The following is a 19,337-nucleotide window of genomic DNA, read 5'->3' as shown; positions in this document are numbered from 1 at the left end:
CGGAGTCGGGACCAAACCCTGGTCCTTCCCATGCATACTCATCCTTATTCTGCAAAACAACTATCCCTACGGTCCAAGCATAATCAAGAACTCCCTTCCCTTAGGTTTCTCAGATCCTCTAAGACTCTCGTCGATTCGAGTATGGATCTTGTGTTTTCAGTAGTACGGGCCCAATACTAGATTATCGTTGGATGATCCTCCATTCTAGATGTCCAAATCCAAGAAGGGCATCTACATCTACAAGAATTTGCATCATTAAATATCTTCTTTGTAGATCTTAAGTTGGACATCAACGATTGAGAGGAAGAAAAAGAAGTAGCTATTACAAGAGATGGAACACAGACATCGTTCGTTTTTCTCTTCTCCAAGCCCTAAATCTATATATAAAGGGCAATTCTAATTTGTTTATTTCATGTCATTAAATATAATGTCATGTCATTTGCCAACTAGTTTTATACCTAATGAATCTGGTTGCCTCTAATGAGAATTGAACAAAAGCATAAGTTCATTGAGTTTTTTTCAACAAACAAAACATGATTGGAGTTTTGTGAACGGTTTTGAAATTTCGTTGGTCTTACAAGTCATTTTCCGATATTTAATTACACGTTATAAGCCATGTTATTCGTTGAATTTCATAGACCGATTGACCCTAAATGAGAAGTGTAAGTTAGTTGAGATTTTTTAGACAAAAGGTTAAATTCGTTCGGTTTTCTTGAACAAACAAAACATAATTAGGGTTTTTTGAACGGTTTGAAAACTTCGTTGGACTTATAATTCATTTAGGTAATATGTAGCGAAGCGATAAAGTCGAGTTTATATAAGGACGTACAACACATCGATCTTTGAAATATAAAATATCTATTGGGACTACTATAATCTTCTTACAAAAACGTATATACATGATTAACTCTAGATTTTGTAACTAGGTTCAGAGACACCCTACTAAGCCCCTAAAATCCATAATTTTACCTTACTACAACGAATTTGACTTGCATTTTCTGGTTTAGGGAAGTGGTACTTCAACGCTCATGCCTTGTCATTATAATCTAAATCCCACTCTATCCTTAATTCTTCTTAAAACTCAACCACGGTCGTCTTTTTGAATGTTTGATGTTGTCATCTTCATCATTCTTTTCTCTCACCTCCTCGATCCGGTTGACAGCTTCTTTAATGTCCCATCTCTTTTCTACGTTAGGTTCACAACAATTCAATCCTATATTCAACAACGTCAACATCTGCCCTTCGTTACGCTTATCAAACCCTCCCATTTCTTTATCCAATACATCACTCGTCGGCTCCTCCTTCATCACCGAGTCCATGAAGGTCGCAAGCTCTGTGTCGCCACCTTTGCTTTGTTGGAACGAGTTTGCTGGGAACTTCCCTGTCATGATCTCTAGAATCAACACGCCAAGACTCCATACATCTGTCTTCTTTGTAATACGTCCATGTTGCTTGTACTCTGGTGATTTAAAGGAGATCATGACATCTCGCGCTTGTTCTTGATTTGTTATAGGAACCAATCCGTAGTCTGTGAGAAGCGAATCGAACTCTGGATTTAGTAAAACGTTTGATGATTTGAGGTGACCATGAGGTGCGATCAAGCTTGGAAGCTCATTGTAGAGGTGTAGAAGCCCTCTCGCTATACCTTTCACGATCTTCAACCGAGTAGGCCAATCCAGTGTTTGTCTTACGTTAGATCGCCTTCCTGAGACGTTTTCAACAGCAATTAGCTTGCAACGATGCTAAGTATATGATCATTATGGACATATATTTTAAAGAAAACATATATACCATGAAGATGAACGGCTAAGCTGAAGTTTTGAACGTAGTTCGCAACAAAGAGTTTCTCTTCTTCTTGATAGTAAAATGCGATAAGTGGGACCAAGTTAGGGTGATTCAACTTACCTAACCTTCTCATATGCTTCACAAACTCATCGTTTGTAACGTTGTTCATGTGCTTGAACCTCTTCACCACTATCACTTTCTCACGAGTGAGAGCCGCCTTGTAACTTGATCCGAACACCCCACCACCAAGTATCTCCGCCGACGCCTTTAACAGGTCTGCTAAATCGAACTTTTCTATGTCGTTTCTGAAGAATGTCAACTTGTGAGATGAATCAATCTTCTTGGCTGCGGTTTTACCACAACCTTGCTCCATCTTATCATGGTGATCAGATGGAGTAGCTCCCTTCACGTAAGTTGGTGGTACTTGAAAGGAATCTTTTGCAGATGGGCCGAAGTGTCGCAGGATTAAGAAAGCGGCAGTGATCGCCGCCAACGCTGCAACCACCACCGATGCTATCAAGATGATCGTGCTGGTGGGGATCTCCGCCGTGCACTTCTTCAATGGTGGTCCACATAGCTCGCTGTTACCTAAAGGCAAAACGACATCATGAGCAACACAACCTTGAAAAATTCACAAGCTTTTTCGGTTTTCACCATGGATGAAATCTAAAATTGAACAACTCACCAGAAAATTGACTTGCGGGAAACTTTTGAAGGCGTTTCGGAATAGTACCTCGGAGATGATTGTTTGCAAAGTTTACGATCATTAATTTATCACTCACAAATACGGGTATCGCACCTTCAAACTGATTATTTTGGAGCATCAAATCTCTTAGCCTTGGTAATGTGGTGAGTGAGAAAGGGATTCGACCTTTGAAATGGTTATCTGCTAAATAAAGCTTCTTGAGCCTCCTCATCCCCTCAAAAGCGTTCGAAGGAACTTCTCTGGAGAACTTGTTGCCTGTCAAGAAAATACTTCTTAATCCACGTAACTTTTTGAACTCCGGGAATTCTCCTTCAAAACTATTGTTTTGAAAACTTATCGTTATCAAAGATGGCAATTTTGTTAATATGTTCATATCAATGATGCCACCGAGCCCTTTTCCCTCAAGTCTTATACCCGAAATGGCGTCGTTGGTGCAAAGAATACCTTCCCAATTGGGTTTGTTGCCATTGCATGGGATGGTGGAGGGGTTCCAAGTGGTTAGCTTGTTGCCATTGGTAACAGAATTCTTGAATTCAAGAAGGGTGTCGGATTCCGAACTATTTACATGGCGGAGGATTGAAATATAAATGAGAACATGAAAAAGGTGGGCATAAGCATGGGCCACCGTCATGACAATGGCGGAGATTGGCAGTGGTGCGCGCACGGAAAGTGCGCGCCCACCGGAAAAGCAATGGAATATGGACAATGATGGCTGCCGCAGGGGGTACAGAAAGCCAGAAGATGAAAGGGATTTTCGTGGGGATGAACAAAGGGCATGAGAGAGAAAGAGATTTTAGAGAGAAGGGAAGAAAATGAAATGAAAATGTAGAATTCGCTCATAGAAGGCTTTCTAGTTTCTATCAGACTTATACGGGTTACCTTCAGTTTTTAAAGCATTAATTCCACATACCTTATTTCAATTCGTATAAGATGCTTATATTATATACAAAGGGCTTCCAGCCCAGCAGTATCCGGTATTCCCTCCCTCCTTAAGGTCGAAGGTTCAAGTCCTGTCGTGGACATAGGTGGATTTAAGAAGTAATTAAGTATGAGTAGGTTTAATACATATATTATATGGTCTACTATCTAGCAATTGGGTTGAGTTCGGGTTGGCGGGTAGAAAACATAAACTCAACCCATATAATATATGGGTTGATGGGTTGGCGAGTCATGGGTTGGTGGGTTGGAAACCTCAACCCAACCCAACCCAACCCATACAACCCGTTTAATTATATGAGTTCGCGGGTTCACAAGTTAATGGGTCAAACCCAATCCATATAACTTGTTTAATAAATAAGTAACACATTTTAAAAAATAAGGTTTTTTCAATATAAATTCTTAAAATGATTAAAGTAATTAACATAAAAAAGGTTTTCAACTTAAATTCGATAACATCCAAATAAAAATAAAAAATGAAGACATTTATAAAAAGTGGATGTGTTCTTCGTTCGTGACTCATGAAAATAAAGACATGTAGTTTTTTTTTTCTGATTAACGAACCGCAAATGTAGATTAGTCACATATGAATATAGAAGGAATACAATGATACGGAATATTACGAATATGGATGGAAATCAAATTTAATATATATATATATATATATATATATATATATATATATATATATATATATATATATATATATACGGGTTGGTGGGTTGAACCGCGAACCCAAACAGATAACCCAACCCAACCCATGAAATAAACGGGTTGATGAGTTGGCGGGTTGACAAGTCAAAAATCTCAACCCAAACCCATCTGTTTTCGCGTTGGGTCAGTGTCGGGTTACGGGTTGGGTCGAGACTTGCCACCCTTAAACCGACAACCCAATTTCATGTCATATCAATGGATCTTATGACGACTTGCACTTAACATAAATAATCTAATATTATTAAAATGGGTAATGAACTTTGGTTTTAATTAACCCATTTTAAAAAGGTCGAGAAAGTGGTGCCACCAACGTCATACTTCTTTTATTGCCGCATAAATGTTAGCTAATTATTGTCGTTGTCACACCACTTTAATTTCTTCTCATCTATGCAACATTTATTATTATTATTATTATTATTATTATTATTATTATTTAAAACGATCTAATTTACATAAAATCAAAGTTTTCATTAAACTAAAACGCAATTATATGATAATAAAATATAACTTGAAATTAAAACATAGGAATCATAAAACATAAAAGTAACACCCGTGTATATATTACATATAAGTGCCATTTTTTGCATCCCTTGACAACTTGTCAAAATTTTACATACCAGAAACATTTATTTTTTTCTTGGCGGAAAATTTCAATAGCAGTGTTTAACACTATTCTATCATTTTCACCATTTGGCCAATCATGCATCACTTTATTTTAAACTTTACTACCACTTTGTTCGTGTTCTTCCATTAGGTGTAGATTTGATCTATGCTTAATTAATAGCGACCTCGATTTATTTCGTTGAGGAAACGTTGGATGATTCAGTTCAAAAATGATGACTCACTTTCCTAGATGCTGACTAACGTGTTCTCCGATACATTAACACATGCATGGGCCAAAGACACCTATTCAATCGTGCTCCAAGGTACAATCGGGAACCGAGTTAAGCATTTGAGGAAGACATTTTGAGATAGGTAAATGAGTGTTGAATGTTTAAGAGAGTTGAATATAGAAGATTTGGGTTAGAGTGGTGAAAAATGAAAAGAAAAGTGGTTTAATAGTATATACAAACTAGTATAATGACAACACCACCATTTTTATCACTATACTCACTTTCTTGAGAAAGAAAAATAAATTGCACAAACAATCTTGATTAGGATTGTAACTTTGTAATTGTACTCAAACAATGACATAAACTTTACATCCTTGATGGATGAAATCTTGATGAAAGCGATACTAGAGTCGATAAGCACATGAGTAACTGTTGATGGTAGGAGTTAGTTAATGAAAATGGGACAAAAGTCAAAGTGCGTTGTTATTCTTAATTTTATACAAGATGAAGAGAAATATGGAGGATTGGTGAATTGTGAAAGATGTGAACCATGGAAAAATACTCATGTCTTCATTAAATGGACGTTATGATCATGAGAGTTGTAATTTAAGTAGGTTGTTGTAGCACTTGGTTCCGGGTATGTATGATTTATCTAAGTATTTTGCATTCTTAGCTTTGGACTCGGCGAGTGGTAGGCCCGACTCGCCGAGTAGAGACGGGATATCGAGCACGTTTAAGTTGGCGACTCGGCGAGTCCGCCAGTCTGGAAGAAACCCTGATTTCAAGGGTTTGCGCCCTATTTAAACCCTCTTATGCGCCCCCAAGCTCGCCTCCTTCACCCTCAGAGCATCCTTTACCAAAACCTAACCCTCCCCTTTGTGATTTGAGTGTTTGTGTGCTGGTTCCTTGAAGTTTGAAGAAGAGAAGCAAGGAAGGACCAAGGAGAAGGAGAATAGCAAGGATCTAGAACTCAATCCAGAGTTCATTGAGATATATTTCGGATCTCTTCTATTTCCATGATGATTTTCTATTAGAAACCCCATTTAAGCCATCTTTATCCACTTACTAGCTTGATTGTAATATAGAGATCATATTGAGTGGAATGGCCTTTGAATCTAGCTAGGTTTGAGCTTCAAAAGCTCAGATCTACTGCCTTTGTGGAGCCTTATTGCATGAAAACCCTAGATCTACTCTTTTAGTGTATTTTGAGCCTTAAAACCTTCATCGGTGTCTATTTACACGTAAAGTTGGAAACTTTACGTGTTAATCAAGCCCTAAGAACCCAGATCTATGGATAGAATGCACTGGATTCAAGCAAAATCGAGTATACAGTGATTTCATGCATGAGACTCGGCGAGTCGTTCTTCGGACTCGACGATTCGAGTCGCGAGTCCCTGATTTTCCCCTTTTGAGTTATGCCGAGTGGGATCAGTGAGCCATAGGTGGACTTAGTGAGTCGGATACCAGACTCAATGATGGAGGGACTCGGCGAGTCCAAGGCAATCTTCTTGCCTCAAGAACAGACTCGACAAGTTGTTCATACAACTCAGCGAGTCACAGACCAGAGTGTTCATCGGATGAAGATGAACTCGACGAGTTGTTCATACAACTCGGCGAGTCAGATGAAGGACCATTGGATATTTGTATAGAAGGAGAACTCGTCGAGTCAATGCCTAACTCGACGAGTAAGGACGGGAGAGAGGACAATCGACTGGATAGGGACTCGACGAGTTAGCGAGCCAACTCGACGAGTCGGGTCAACTGGAAGTTTGAGTTTGACTTTGACTTTTCACTTGGTCAGGGGTAAAATGGTCATTTTACCCTAAGGAGAGTTAGCAGTGTTTGATTGAGTGTTTTGTGGGAATTACAGCCGGAGGATTTTCGGAGCAGCAGCAGCAGACAGACAGTTCCCGCGTAGATCAGCAGCTACTTCGAGGTGGGTTACCTTCCAGTAGCGGTGGGTCTACGGCCACAATGCGCCCACCAGTAGGAGTTGTGTGTTAGATGATTGTCTTTGTGATATCATCTAGGTTTGCTACTACCTGATATGTTATATGCTAGCTTGTTGTGCTATAGTAGTAGAGTTCGGTTGTTAGGACCGAAGGGTAGTCAGACACCCCAGATACGTCTGACAGTATGTGATGTTATGATTATATGCTAGCGTGATCTGTTATATGTGTTAGGGGTAGTAGGAGGGGAACAGCCCCCGAGTTCGGTTGTTAGGACCGAAGGGTAGTTCAGACACCCCAGATATGTCTGATAATATGTTATGTTAGGATATACGATAGTAGTAGTAGTATGGGGTGAAACAGTCCCCGAGGTTCGGTTGTTAGGACCGAAGGGTAGTCAGCACCCCAGAATGGCCGCACGGGTAGGTCGGTACCCCAGAATGGTCGTACCAAGTAGGTCGGGCACCCCAAAAATGTCTGACAAGTATTGTATGTTATATGATTGTATGTTATGTGCTACGATGGGGGAAATCACTAAGCTTGGTGCTTACAGTTTTCAGTTTTGGTTTCAGGTACCTCTTCATCGAAGGGGAAGGAGCTGGCGCGGTAGCGGTACATCATACACACACACATTGTTTTCCGCCTTACGAGATTGTTCTGGGATTTGTACTCTGACATTTGGTTGATTTCGTATTTTGGTTTTCAAACACGATATATGATTGTGAAATGATTTGATCAGACAATGTTTTAATTACAAATGTTTTCCAAAGTATTGATTTAAAAATGAAATTTTTGGACGTGAAAATTGGGTTGTTACAAGTTAGTATCAGAGCCCTGGTTTGAGGGATTTGGACACACTTTCGGGGGTGTCTGAACTCAAATCGAGGGATTAAAAGATTTCGCAAAGGAAAAAGTTTTCTAAAAGTTAAGTGAAGAGTTTTAAGAAAGAATGAAGTGTGTGATGTGCGCGACCGGTCGAGCTCAAGTAAGTATTCCCCAAAGTACCCATACAAGTTTATGTTATGTTTAACAGTTTCAGTAGAACAACATGTTAGAATAGGACTATGGATCTAGGAGTGATGCCTTATGTGCCTGCTTTATGTGTTTTAGCTTATGAGAATTGCATGCTAGAATTCAGTAGACAGTAGTAGGATAGCCTGTTTAGGGTATGCCTGATAGTATGAGCTTAGCATTGTATGATAGTGCAGCATCTCATTATGAGAGCATATTTGTTTGAGTAGTTTTCCTGCATCCGAATGTTGCTTGCTTTGTGCTTTGTGGGACTCTGAGTGATGGGATTTATCCATTAGGTGAATACATCACGTCACATGTGGTTAGGGTTGAATAATCTCAGAGTGCTGGATTTGACCCTATTGCGCAGCTCTCGTTTAAGTCTAACCGTTGTAGGGACGAGTCTTTTACTCGAAGGATTATCCGAGCCTCACTGCATCTGATGGTATTCAGGTAATGACTAATTGGCATTACAAGGAGGCCTTCAGTAGCTGAGGACCGGATTAGGTGGAGTCAGAGATTTTTCCCTAGGGTAAGCCTAGGATGAGGATAGCAATGATCAGCAGTGGTAAAAGGGATCTGGTGGAGTCAAGGCAGTCCTTAAAGAAGGTACGGATAGATGTGGAAGGTAGTATGGGCCCGTACTACTGAAAGCAGAGGATCCGTACCCGAACTGAGGAAGGCTGAGACAAGACCAGGGAACTTGTAGTGGATGTGATCCCTCAAGAGGTATCAGTATCACTAATGGTTGTTATTATGTATTACAGAATGGTGGTACTACGTCCAAGGCCAGCAGTTGGCAGTTCAAGAGAGGGACCGGGTTCGGGATCAGGTTCCGAGCTAGTAGATAAGGGGCTACACGAGTTCATCGCGTCAGAGATCACCAGAGGCATCCTTGAGTCGAGCCCCATCATCTTCAGGTCGATCAAGGAAGGGATAGTTGAGCTGATGGTGGACCACCTCAGGGCGTTCAAGAGTGACTTGACATCTGGCCAGTCAGGATCTCGCACATTGTCCTTTAAGGACTTCAGGGGCAGTGGTGCGCCGGATTTCCGTGGGGCGAAGGACCCCATTGCTGCCAGACGATGGATTGCAGACATTGAGTCTACATAGTTGAGTAGCTTCTGCCCCGACGGGTTGAAGGTGAGGTTTGCAGCAGGGTGTTTTAGAGACAGAGCTAAAGACTGGTGGGAGTCTGTTGGTGACTCATTGGGAGCATCGACTGTTGAGGCTATGACATGGCCAGACTTTGTGACCCGGTTCAGAGCGGAGTTCGCACCTGCGGTGGAGCTCCAGCAGTTAGCTAGAGAGTTCTTGGACATGAGATAGACAACGGAGACTGTGGCGGAAATCACCGCCAAGTTTCGAGAGAGGGCGTTATTGGTGCCCCACTATGCGGGAGATGAGGATATGAAGAGGACCCGCTACCACGACATGTTGCGAGCCGACATTCGGGAGCATGTCAGTTTTTCAGCTTGCCCTACCTTGGACTCTATGATTGCCAGGGCGAGGGAGAGGGAGATAGATCTGGAGCACACCCGGAAGAGGATGTCAGAGGGGGCAGACAGGAGGGGCTTCGGGGAAGAAGCCCAAGGTATCATATGGTAGGCCGAAGGGCCAGTCAGGACCGGGCCACTGCAGGAAATGTGGCAGGCCACATGAGGGAGCATGCAGAGTGGGATCGCCAGGCTGCTATAAGTGCGGCAAGATGGGGCACTTCAGCAGGGATTGTACCACCCCTACACCTGTGATACAGACGTCTGAGTTGTTGTGTTTCCACTGCAACTAGAGGGGCCACAAGAAGGCCAATTGCCCCCAGTTGACAGCAGCAACGCCAGTGAAGGTGCCAGCTCCAGCGACCCTACAGATTACTGATGGCCGGTAGGGCAAGGCAGAGGCTCCAGTGGTAAGGATTCGGGCATTTCAGCTGACTACCAAGGAGGCACGCGTCGCACCCGATGTAGTGACGGGTACGATTCTTTCCCTCTAATTTATATGATGTTATGATATTGATATGTACTCTGTGTATATGCGTTAGGATCGTTCCATGTGAACGGTATCCCAGTACAGGTGTTGTTTGATTCGGGTGCCACCCGATCGTTTGTTTCTCTTGTGCTTAGCAAGAACTTCACTGAGTCTTTGGGCATGTTGGATTGCCCTTTAGAGGTAGAGATTGCCGATGATCGATCGGTGCGAGCATTAGCAGTGTTCAGAAATTGCGTTCTGAGGCTATTTAAGGAGCGCTACTTGGTAGACTTGGTTCCCATTCCGTTGTGTGGGAACAAGGTGATTATAGGCATGGATTGGCTCACCCCCAATGGGGCGATGATAGATTGCGCTCAGCAGCTGGTGCGGATCAGGACCCCAAGTGGGGAGAGTTGGTAGTTCAGGGCGAGAGGCCACATCGAGGGCCAGCGGTATGTTCAGCAGCGAGAGCTAGGCGCTACCTTCAGCAGGGTTGTGCAAGATATGTCGTATATGTTATGGACACCCGTGAGGCGGGTAAGGCGATGGTGAGCGAGGTTCCGGTGGTGCGAGATTACGCATATGTGTTCCCAGAGGAGCTTCCCGGGATACCTCCGGAGCGACAGGTGGAGTTTAGGATCAACCTAGTCTCTGGTGCGGCTCCGACAGCCAAGACACCGTATCGGTTGGCTCCTCCTGAGATGCAGGAGTTATCTACACAACTGCAGGAGCTGTTAGACAAAGGATTCATTAGACCGAACAGTTCACCCTGGGGAGCCCCAATTCTGTTTGTGAAGAAGAAGGACGAGTTACATCGAATGTGTATAGATTATCGGGAGTTGAACAATGTAACAATGAAGAACCGTTACCCACTCCCGAGGATTGATGACCTCTTTAACCAGCTTCAGGGAGCATCTTGGTTCTCCAAGATTGATCTGCGTTTAGGATATCATTAGATGAGGGTCAGAGAGGAGGATGTGCAGAAGACCGTGTTTCAGACACGTTATGGCCATTACGAGTTTGTGGTGATGCCCTTCAGGCTCACCAATGCTCTTGTCGCATTCATGGACCTCATGAACCGCGTGTGTAGAACGATGTTAGACCGGTCTGTGATAGTGTTTATCGATGACATCTTGGTCTACTCCAAGACGCAGGAGGAGCACGAGGAGCATCTGCGAGAAGTTCTGGAGACTTTGAGGAGGGAGAACTTGTATGCTAAGTTCTCCAAGTATGAGTTCTGGTTGCACAAGGTGTAGTTCCTCGGACATCTCGTCAACAAGAACGGGATCTCAGTGGACCCGGCCAAAGTAGAGGCTGTGATGAGATGGGAAGTTCCGAAGTCTCCATCTGAGATTCGGAGTTTCCTAGGATTAGCGGGCTACTATCGGAGATTCATTCAGGATTTCTCCAAGATAGTCGTACCCCTGACGCGGCTGACGAAGAAAGTCGTGGTCTTTCGATGGAGGCCTGATCAGAAGGCAGCGTTTGAGACTTTGAGACAGAGATTGTGCGAAGCGCCAATCTTAGCCCTGCCAGAGGGCGTAGAGGATCTTGTTGTATACTGTGACGCGTCCATTTCAGGGTTGGGCGCGGTGCTGATGCAGAGAGGGCATGTCATTTCCTACACTTCGAGGCAGCTGAAGCCTCATGAGGCGAACTACCCGACGCACGATTTAGAGTTGGGGGCGGTTGTCTTCGCCCTCAAGATTTGGCGGCATTACCTCTATGGAGTCTGGTGTACCATTTACACGGACCATAAGAGTTTGAGGTACCTCATGGACCAGCCGAATCTGAACATGAGGCAGCATCGGTGGTTGGACGTGATAAAGGATTATGACTGCGAGATCCTTTACCACCCAGGGAAGGCCAATGTGGTGGCCAATGCGCTTAGCCGCAAGGCAGCGCCGATCAGAGACGTGTGTATGAGGATGACAGTGGTGACTCCACTGTTAGATCAGATTCGGGAGGCTCAGCAGGAGGCTATGAAGGAGGAACATCGGAAGAGCGAGCGTATATTGGGTCAGGTTTCCTCATTCGATAATGATAGTCAATGATTATTGACACTACACCGTAGGGTGTGGGTATCGTATCACGGGGGTGTGCGCCAGGTTCTGCTGGAGGAGGCGCACAAATCCCGATTCTCCATTCATCCCGGGGCGACGAAGATGTATAGAGATCTTCGTCTAAACTATAGGTGATCCTGCATGAAGCGGGATGTGGCATGGTACGTAGAGCGGTGTTTGACCTACAGGAAGGTCAAGGTCGAGCATCAGAGACCACACAGCAAGATGCAGCCGTTGGATATCCCGCAGTGGAAATGGGAAGATATCACGATGGATTTTATCACCAAGCTTCCCAAGACCGCAAGGGGAGTGGATTCTATATGGGTCATCGTGGATTGGTTGACCAAGAGCGCCCACTTCATACTGATCCAGGAGAGTATCTCGGCAGAGAAGTTGGCCGATATCTACATCCGAGAGGTGGTGGCGTGGCACGGAGTGCCAGTCTCCGTGATTTCAGATAGAGACGTACGGTTTACTTCCAGGTTTTGGAAGAAGTTCCATGAAGAGCTGGGTACTCGTCTGCATTTTAGCACCGCTTTTCACCCGCAGACAGATGGTCAGAGTGAGCAGACCATCCAGACTCTGGAAAATATGTTGCGAGCGGGTGTGTTAGACTTCGGTGGTAGCTGGGATACTTATCTTCCTTTGGTTGAGTTCTCATACAACAACAGCTACCACACGAGTATTGACCGTCCTCCCTTCGAGATGTTGTACGGGAGAAGGTGCAGGACCCCGATATGTTGGGGCGAAGTTGGCCAGAGGGTCATGGGGAGCACCGAAGTGGTGCTCAAGACGACTGAGAGGATGCAGCAGGTTCAGAGTAGGCTTCAGACTGCACATAGTCGGCAGAAAAGCTATGCCGACAAGCGCCGATCAGACCTGGAGTTCCAGGTCGGGGATATGGTTCTCCTGAAGGTGTCGCCATGGAAGGGCGTCATCCGATTCAGGAAACGGGGCAATTTGGGTCCCAGGTACGTTGGACCCTTTAGGGTTCTAGCCCGGGCGGGCAAGGTGGCGTACAGGCTGGATCTGCCAGTCGAACTCAGTCAGATCCACAACACCTTCCACGTCTCGCAGCTGCGGAAGTGACTAGTGGACGACTCAGCAGTGGTGCCTTTAGAGGATATTCAGGTTGATGACAGCCTGAATTACATTGAGCGGCCAATAGCAATCCTTGACCGGAAGTCGAAGGATCTGAGGAACAAGAGGGTGGAGCTAGCGAAGGTGCAATGATAGCACCGGAAGGGTTTGGAGTGGACTTGGGACCCGATAGAAGAGATGAGGGAGCATTATCCAGAGCTTTTCCAGGAGTAAGTAGCAGACTTCGAGGACGAAGTCTAAAATAAGTGGGGGACATTTGTAGCACCTGGTTCCGGGTATATATGATTTATCTAAGTATTTTGCATTCTTAGCTTTGGACTCGACGAGTGATAGGCCCGAATCGCCGAGTAGAGATGGGATATTGAGCACGTTTAAGTTGGCGACTCGGCGAGTCCGCCAGTCTGGAAGAAACCCTGATTTCAAGGGTTTGCGCCCTATTTAAACCCTCTTATGCGCCCCCAAGCTCGCCCCCTTCACCCTCAGAGCATCCTTTACCAAAACCTAACCCTCCCCTTTGTGATTTGAGTGTTTGTGTGCTTGTTCCTTGAAGTTTGAAGAAGAGAAGCAAGGAAGGACCAAGGAGAAGGAGAAGAGCAAGGATCTAGAACTCAATCCAGAGTTCATTGAGATATATTTCGGATCTCTTCTATTTCCATGATGATTTTCTATTAGAAACCCCATTTAAGCCATCTTTATCCACTTACTAGCTTGATTGTAATATATAGATCATATTGAGTGGAATGGCCTTTGAATCTAGCTAGGTTTGAGCTTCAAAAGCTCACATCTACTGCCTTTGTGGAGCCTTATTGCATGAAAACCCTAGATCTACTCTTTTAGTGTATTTTGAGCCTTAAAACCTTCATCAGTGTCTATTTACACGTAAAGTTGGAAACTTTACGTGTTAATCAAGCCCTAAGAACCCAGATCTATGGATAGAATGCACTGGATTCAAGCAAAATCGAGTATACAGTGATTTCATGCATGAGACTCGGCGAGTCGTTCTTCGGACTCGACGATTCGAGTCGCGAGTCCCTGATTTTCCCCTTTTGAGTTATGCCGAGTGGGATCAGTGAGCCATAGGTGGACTTAGTGAGTCGGATGCCAGACTCAATGATGGAGGGACTCGGCGAGTCAATTCCCTGACTCGGCGATTCCAAGGCAATCTTCTTGCCTCAAGAACAGACTCGACAAGTTGTTCATACAACTCGGCGAGTCACAGACCAGAGTGTTCATCGGATGAAGATGAACTCGACGAGTTGTTCATACAACTCGGCGAGTCAGATGAAGGACCATTGGATATTTGTATAGAAGGAGAACTCGTCGAGTCAATGCCTAACTCGACGAGTAGGGACGGGAGAGAGGACAATCGACTGGATAGGGACTCGACGAGTTGGCGAGCCAACTCGACGAGTCGGGTCAACTGGAAGTTTGACTTTGACTTTGACTTTTCACTTGGTCAGGGGTAAAATGGTCATTTTACCCTAAGGAGAGTTAGCAGTGTTTGATTGAGTGTTTTGTGGGAATTACAGCCGGAGGATTTTCGGAGCAGCAGCAGCAGACAGACAGTTCCCGCGAAGATCAGCAGCTACTTCGAGGTGGGTTACCTTCCAGTAGCGGTGGGTCTACGGCCACAATGCGCCCACCAGTAGGAGTTGTGTGTTAGATGATTGTCTTTGTGATATCATCTAGGTTTGCTACTACCTGATATGTTATATGCTAGCTTGTTGTGCTATAGTAGTAGAGTTCGGTTGTTAGGACCGAAGGGTAGTCAGACACCCCAGATACGTCTGACAGTATGTGATGTTATGATTATATGCTAGCGTGATCTGTTATATGTGTTAGGGGTAGTAGGAGGGGAACAGCCCCCGAGTTCGGTTGTTAGGACCGAAGGGTAGTTCAGACACCCCAGATATGTCTGATAATATGTTATGTTAGGATATACGATAGTAGTAGTAGTATGGGGTGAAACAGTCCCCGAGGTTCGGTTGTTAGGACCGAAGGGTAGTCAGCACCCTAGAATGGCCGCACGGGTAGGTCGGTACCCCAGAATGGTCGTACCAAGTAGGTCGGGCACCCCAAAAATGTCTGACAAGTATTGTATGTTATATGATTGTATGTTATGTGCTACGATGGGGGAAATCACTAAGCTTGGTGCTTACAGTTTTCAGTTTTGGTTTCAGGTACCTCTTCATCGAAGGGGAAGGAGCTGGCGCGGTAGCGGCACATCATACACACACTGTTTTCCGCCTTACGAGATTGTTCTGAGATTTGTACTCTGACATTTGGTTGATTTCGTATTTTGGTTTTCAAACATGATATATGATTGTGAAATGATTTGATCAGACAATGTTTTAATTGCAAATGTTTTCCAAAGTATTGATTTAAAAATGAAATTTTTAGACGTGAAAATTGGGTTGTTACAGTTGTGAATGGTTATCAGTTATGAAAATACCTTAGTATACATATAGAGTCCAAAATGCTACTTTTTGATGTGAATCTAACAACAAAATAACAAATTTACCAATTATGGAGCACACTATGATACAAAAGCATAAAAAGATGTCATATAGTGAGGAGAGAAATTGATTTTTTTTTACATTTATTTGGTGCAAATGACAAATATTGCACATTACATAATTTCAAAATCTGAAATCATTGTAGTGATTATCTCTTTTTCATATAATTGATTTTAACGATTTTATTAAAAAAATTATAATTATAATAATAATAATAATTTTCAATTCAGTGTAAATATATTTTTTTTGAATATTAAATAATAATATTTTACAAGAATTTAACCTCAGTTTTTAATTGAGTCGGTGTGAAACCAAGTCTTCAACAAATCTCATACTTAAGAACGAAATTGTTATAAAAACCTTTTTGACTGAAACTGCAATTCTCCGTCATACACAGGGACCATTTCCGTAATTTACTCTAAGATTTATTGAAAAGACCATTCCCATAATTTACTCTAAGATTTTATTTTATATTTTTGCAACCAACTTTGGTGCAATATGATTAAATTCAAGAAACAACTCTATTTGATTTGTCGTTTATTGTATAAGTATTCTATTTTCATTTCTTCTTTTTGAAAAATTTACCAAATTAAATTCATCAAGATACAAACAAACTTTCACTAAAATTGCATAGATTTTTCGAAGTATAATGTCCTAATAAAAAAAAAAATACAATGCTATATATAAAAGTACATTGTTATTAATTGCAGATTTTGGATGATAAAAATAATTAACATTATTGAGTAAAGTGTTGTAAACAAATAATTTAACATTATAATTAGCGAGTTATGAGAGGTTCAACTGCAGCTAATGGATTTACTTGGTATGAAAATGCAAGTTGCCATAAGTCTATCACAGATTTCTTCACAAACAAGGCCTGTTTTTTGAGAATACTGCAACCACAAATATATATAAAAAAAATTAATTATATACCAAATCAAATATTGACCATTTTCTGTAGTTTTGTGATCTATTCCAATAATGTGATATGTGTGGTTGTTGTGTATGAATGGAATGAATTTTAATAACATTTATAAAATATAGTTTATATTAAAATGTTATAGTTATACCTTGTTATCGTATATTTCTTCCTCCTCATATAATAGTATGTGAGAAGCATGAAAATCGTGATCAAGATACTTCCATTTGATACTGCAAACCGGACCCCACCAAACTTTACATTAAGGGTCCGGAACCACCATAATGTAGGAACACGTTGTCCGGAATATCTTAAAATTGCTTGTTTTGCATCGATTTGTTTCGCGGATTCCAAGGTTTTTGAAGATCTTGAGGTTACATTTTCGTCGGTTACCAATGCTGACGTGGAGGCTTGAGATACTGTATCCTTGGAAGAGTGAATGGAATGTAAACGCTGTAAAAGCTCCTAAAATTGAAACCATACGAGGGTAATTTAGGAAATATCAGGTGTCCAAAGGGAAAAATAAACCAAACAAATACTCATTTAAGGGTATTGGTTCGGTTTATGGTAGAATCCAATGGAATTAGAATTTGAGATTCTATTCCATGACATGACATGTTTGTTTGCCGATTCAATGGAATCCAATTCCATTGGAATTAACCATTCCATTCCCTCCCCAATTCCATTGGACTCACTCTTAAGTCTTAGGTTATGTTTGGCGCACCCCAGCTAGCTGATTAGTTAGATTATTTTTCGAGTTTTTTAAGGTAATAAGTTTGGCGAACCAAAAAGTAGCTTAAAAGCTAGCTTTTTAAAAAACTACTTGGACTAGCTTTTCAGAAGTTTTTTAAAATTTTTCCAAATATACCCTTAATTAATTATAAACATCATATTTTTCTCAATGACCTTTTATGTCATTTTATATCTTTCAGCTAGCCTATCTGCTAGTTTTTACCAAACGTCATTTTTTATCGGCTAGCTTATAAGCTAGCAGCTATCTCTTCAGCTAACAACAATTTTTTTCAGCTATCAACTAGCTCTTAAGTTAATAGCTAGCTTTTCAGCTAGTACGCCAAACATAGCCTTAATCTTCATTTGTGCAAAAGACATGAATGCCCTTCTCATTCTGATCATCGAAAATAGCCATAGAAAGGTTACCTGGCGTATATGCTCGGGTAATGCAGCTTTCTCAACCCAAGAAATTGCAAGATTTGTGCCTTTTATAGTCCCTGAGAGAAGTGTTATATATGCCTCAACAACTTGAAGATATGTATCTACTTCTAGAACAAATCGATTGCCACATCCTTCCATATAAGATTTTGTATTTGTTTTTGTCTCTAAACTTGCTAGAATATAATATTTTTCATCAACAAATCTCCATTTGCTTAAAAATTCCTCAAGATTTTTTTGAGCCCCTTGAGGGTCTTCTTGCATCTGAAAACATACCCTAAAAAAGTGTGTTTTGTTTGAATTAGGGCTCATTGCATCAAATCAATTATTCAATTGCATATACATACACACATACGTTAATAATTTATACTTAAAAACATAATAATAATAATAATAATAATAATAATAATAATAATAATAAAGAATTATTGCAATGACCAAGCAATACCCAGCAAGGAAAACTTGGATTGGAATGGCAGCCAGTGAATCGAACAGCTGAGTTAACTCACTTATTATTTCCAATGTCCTGGAAAACAGAAATCATTGTTAAATGCATGTTAATACTTGTTGATGGTTGTTTTTTTTAGTTTCATGACTAATTTGGTCCATGTTCCATGTAAAATGACTATTTTACCCTTCTTAACAATTGTTCAAAGGAGCAATTATAAAGATGAATACCTTCCAAGTTCCTTCAAGGACTGCACAAACACCATACCAGCTGATTCAAGCATGTCATTAAGCTCAATATCATCATCTACAACTGTGTTGATGTGTTCTTTGTCACATAGACGTTTAAGAACAGAAGAAGCTGATGATGATGCATCTTCAAACATAGAGCAAACTAGGTAGCTGCATCGCAAGGTGGTGAAGTATATATTAGAATCGTGCATTACTTTGCAGATATTTGTATCTTTTAATCGAATAAAAATGGTATATAGCATATTTGATCCAATTAATCTACAGTTCGATGTAAATTGTATAGTAACCCTCTCCAAACATGATCGATTTAGGCCTTCCAGACAGTAGACTTGCCCGAAAAATTGCTAGCGGCTTTTAGGGAGTCAAAATTGGTATGTTGAAAGGAGTAACAAAGTTCTTACGAGTGGAATTTGATCGTAATAGAGAATTGCGGAAATATGTAAAGATGATTAGGGTATACAAGATAAGAGGTATGAATATTGAAAGTTTACCTTTCGGCTAGCTCAATTTCACCCCAAACTGGCCGACTTCCAACCGGCTTTTCCATCTCCGTGACTCTATTTAGCTGATCAACGACGGATGTCTCGGTCTGTCTCCCCAATTCCACTGCCATCGATCAGGTATCGGTGCAGAGCAACCCAAGTACCCAACTTGTAAAAGGGATAATCTATGCGGAAATTAGGGCCCGCAATTCGACGCGATGATAATGCTAAATGCACCAAACAAAGTTTGAGAAACCAAATTTTATGGCATAGGATATATTAATTAAGTGGAAAAATCATTTTTTTTTGTTAAAATAGGCGATAGTTAGAACATGTAAGTAGGGTTAAATTAGCCGATAGTTAGAACATGTAAGTAGGGTTGTAAACGAATTAAGGGTTGAACGAAACATTTATGAACCGTTCGTTGAAAAGTTGGTGTTAAATGTGACTTGAACTTTTGGAAATTAAGTTTTGAGCATTTGGTGGCA

At 41.8% G+C, this 19,337-nt stretch overlaps 2 protein-coding genes across 2 annotated transcripts; both read right to left on the bottom strand.

The window, feature by feature from the left end:
- Positions 1 to 824: 824 nt before the first annotated feature.
- Positions 825 to 3,280, bottom strand: LOC145062449 (pollen receptor-like kinase 4). Its single transcript, XM_079010054.1, has 3 exons — positions 2,471 to 3,280; positions 1,792 to 2,373; positions 825 to 1,705 (listed from the first exon to the last, which is right to left on the bottom strand). The coding sequence occupies exons 1-3, from the start codon at positions 3,120 to 3,122 to the stop codon at positions 1,065 to 1,067; spliced, it is 1,875 nt and encodes a 624-aa protein (XP_078866180.1). The 5' UTR covers positions 3,123 to 3,280; the 3' UTR covers positions 825 to 1,064.
- A 13,010-nt stretch (positions 3,281 to 16,290) lies between these two features.
- Positions 16,291 to 19,092, bottom strand: APEM9 (3-phosphoinositide-dependent protein kinase-1). Its single transcript, XM_079010811.1, has 6 exons — positions 18,859 to 19,092; positions 18,347 to 18,517; positions 18,117 to 18,194; positions 17,657 to 17,945; positions 16,650 to 16,963; positions 16,291 to 16,472 (listed from the first exon to the last, which is right to left on the bottom strand). Exons 1-6 carry the CDS (start codon positions 18,978 to 18,980, stop codon positions 16,358 to 16,360), a joined length of 1,089 nt encoding a protein of 362 aa, XP_078866937.1. The 5' UTR covers positions 18,981 to 19,092; the 3' UTR covers positions 16,291 to 16,357.
- Between the last annotated feature and the right edge of the window lie 245 nt (positions 19,093 to 19,337).

Source organism: Lactuca serriola, chromosome 7 (genome assembly GCF_051521515.1).
Source record: "Lactuca serriola cultivar US96UC23 chromosome 7, Lser_US96UC23_V15, whole genome shotgun sequence".
Classification (NCBI taxonomy): Eukaryota; Viridiplantae; Streptophyta; class Magnoliopsida; order Asterales; family Asteraceae; genus Lactuca; species Lactuca serriola.
This window is presented reverse-complemented; position numbering and strand designations above follow the sequence as displayed.

Bases quoted from the DNA above. Each gene is read 5' to 3' on its own strand.
- LOC145062449 (XM_079010054.1), bottom strand. From the start codon at position 3,122: ATGACGGTGGCCCATGCTTATGCCCACCTTTTTCATGTTCTCATTTAT. The intron at 2,374-2,470 runs GTGAGTTGTTCA...TTTTGCCTTTAG, and splicing joins TCCCGCAAGTCAATTTTCTG to GTAACAGCGAGCTATGTGGA. The intron at 1,706-1,791 runs GTATATATGTTT...AAAACGTCTCAG, and splicing joins CTTAGCCGTTCATCTTCATG to GAAGGCGATCTAACGTAAGA.
- APEM9 (XM_079010811.1), bottom strand. From the start codon at position 18,980: ATGGCAGTGGAATTGGGGAGACAGACCGAGACATCCGTCGTTGATCAG. The intron at 18,518-18,858 runs GTAAACTTTCAA...CTTGCGATGCAG, and splicing joins GAAATTGAGCTAGCCGAAAG to CTACCTAGTTTGCTCTATGT. The intron at 17,946-18,116 runs GTATTGCTTGGT...ACACTTTTTTAG, and splicing joins ATCCAAGTTTTCCTTGCTGG to GGTATGTTTTCAGATGCAAG.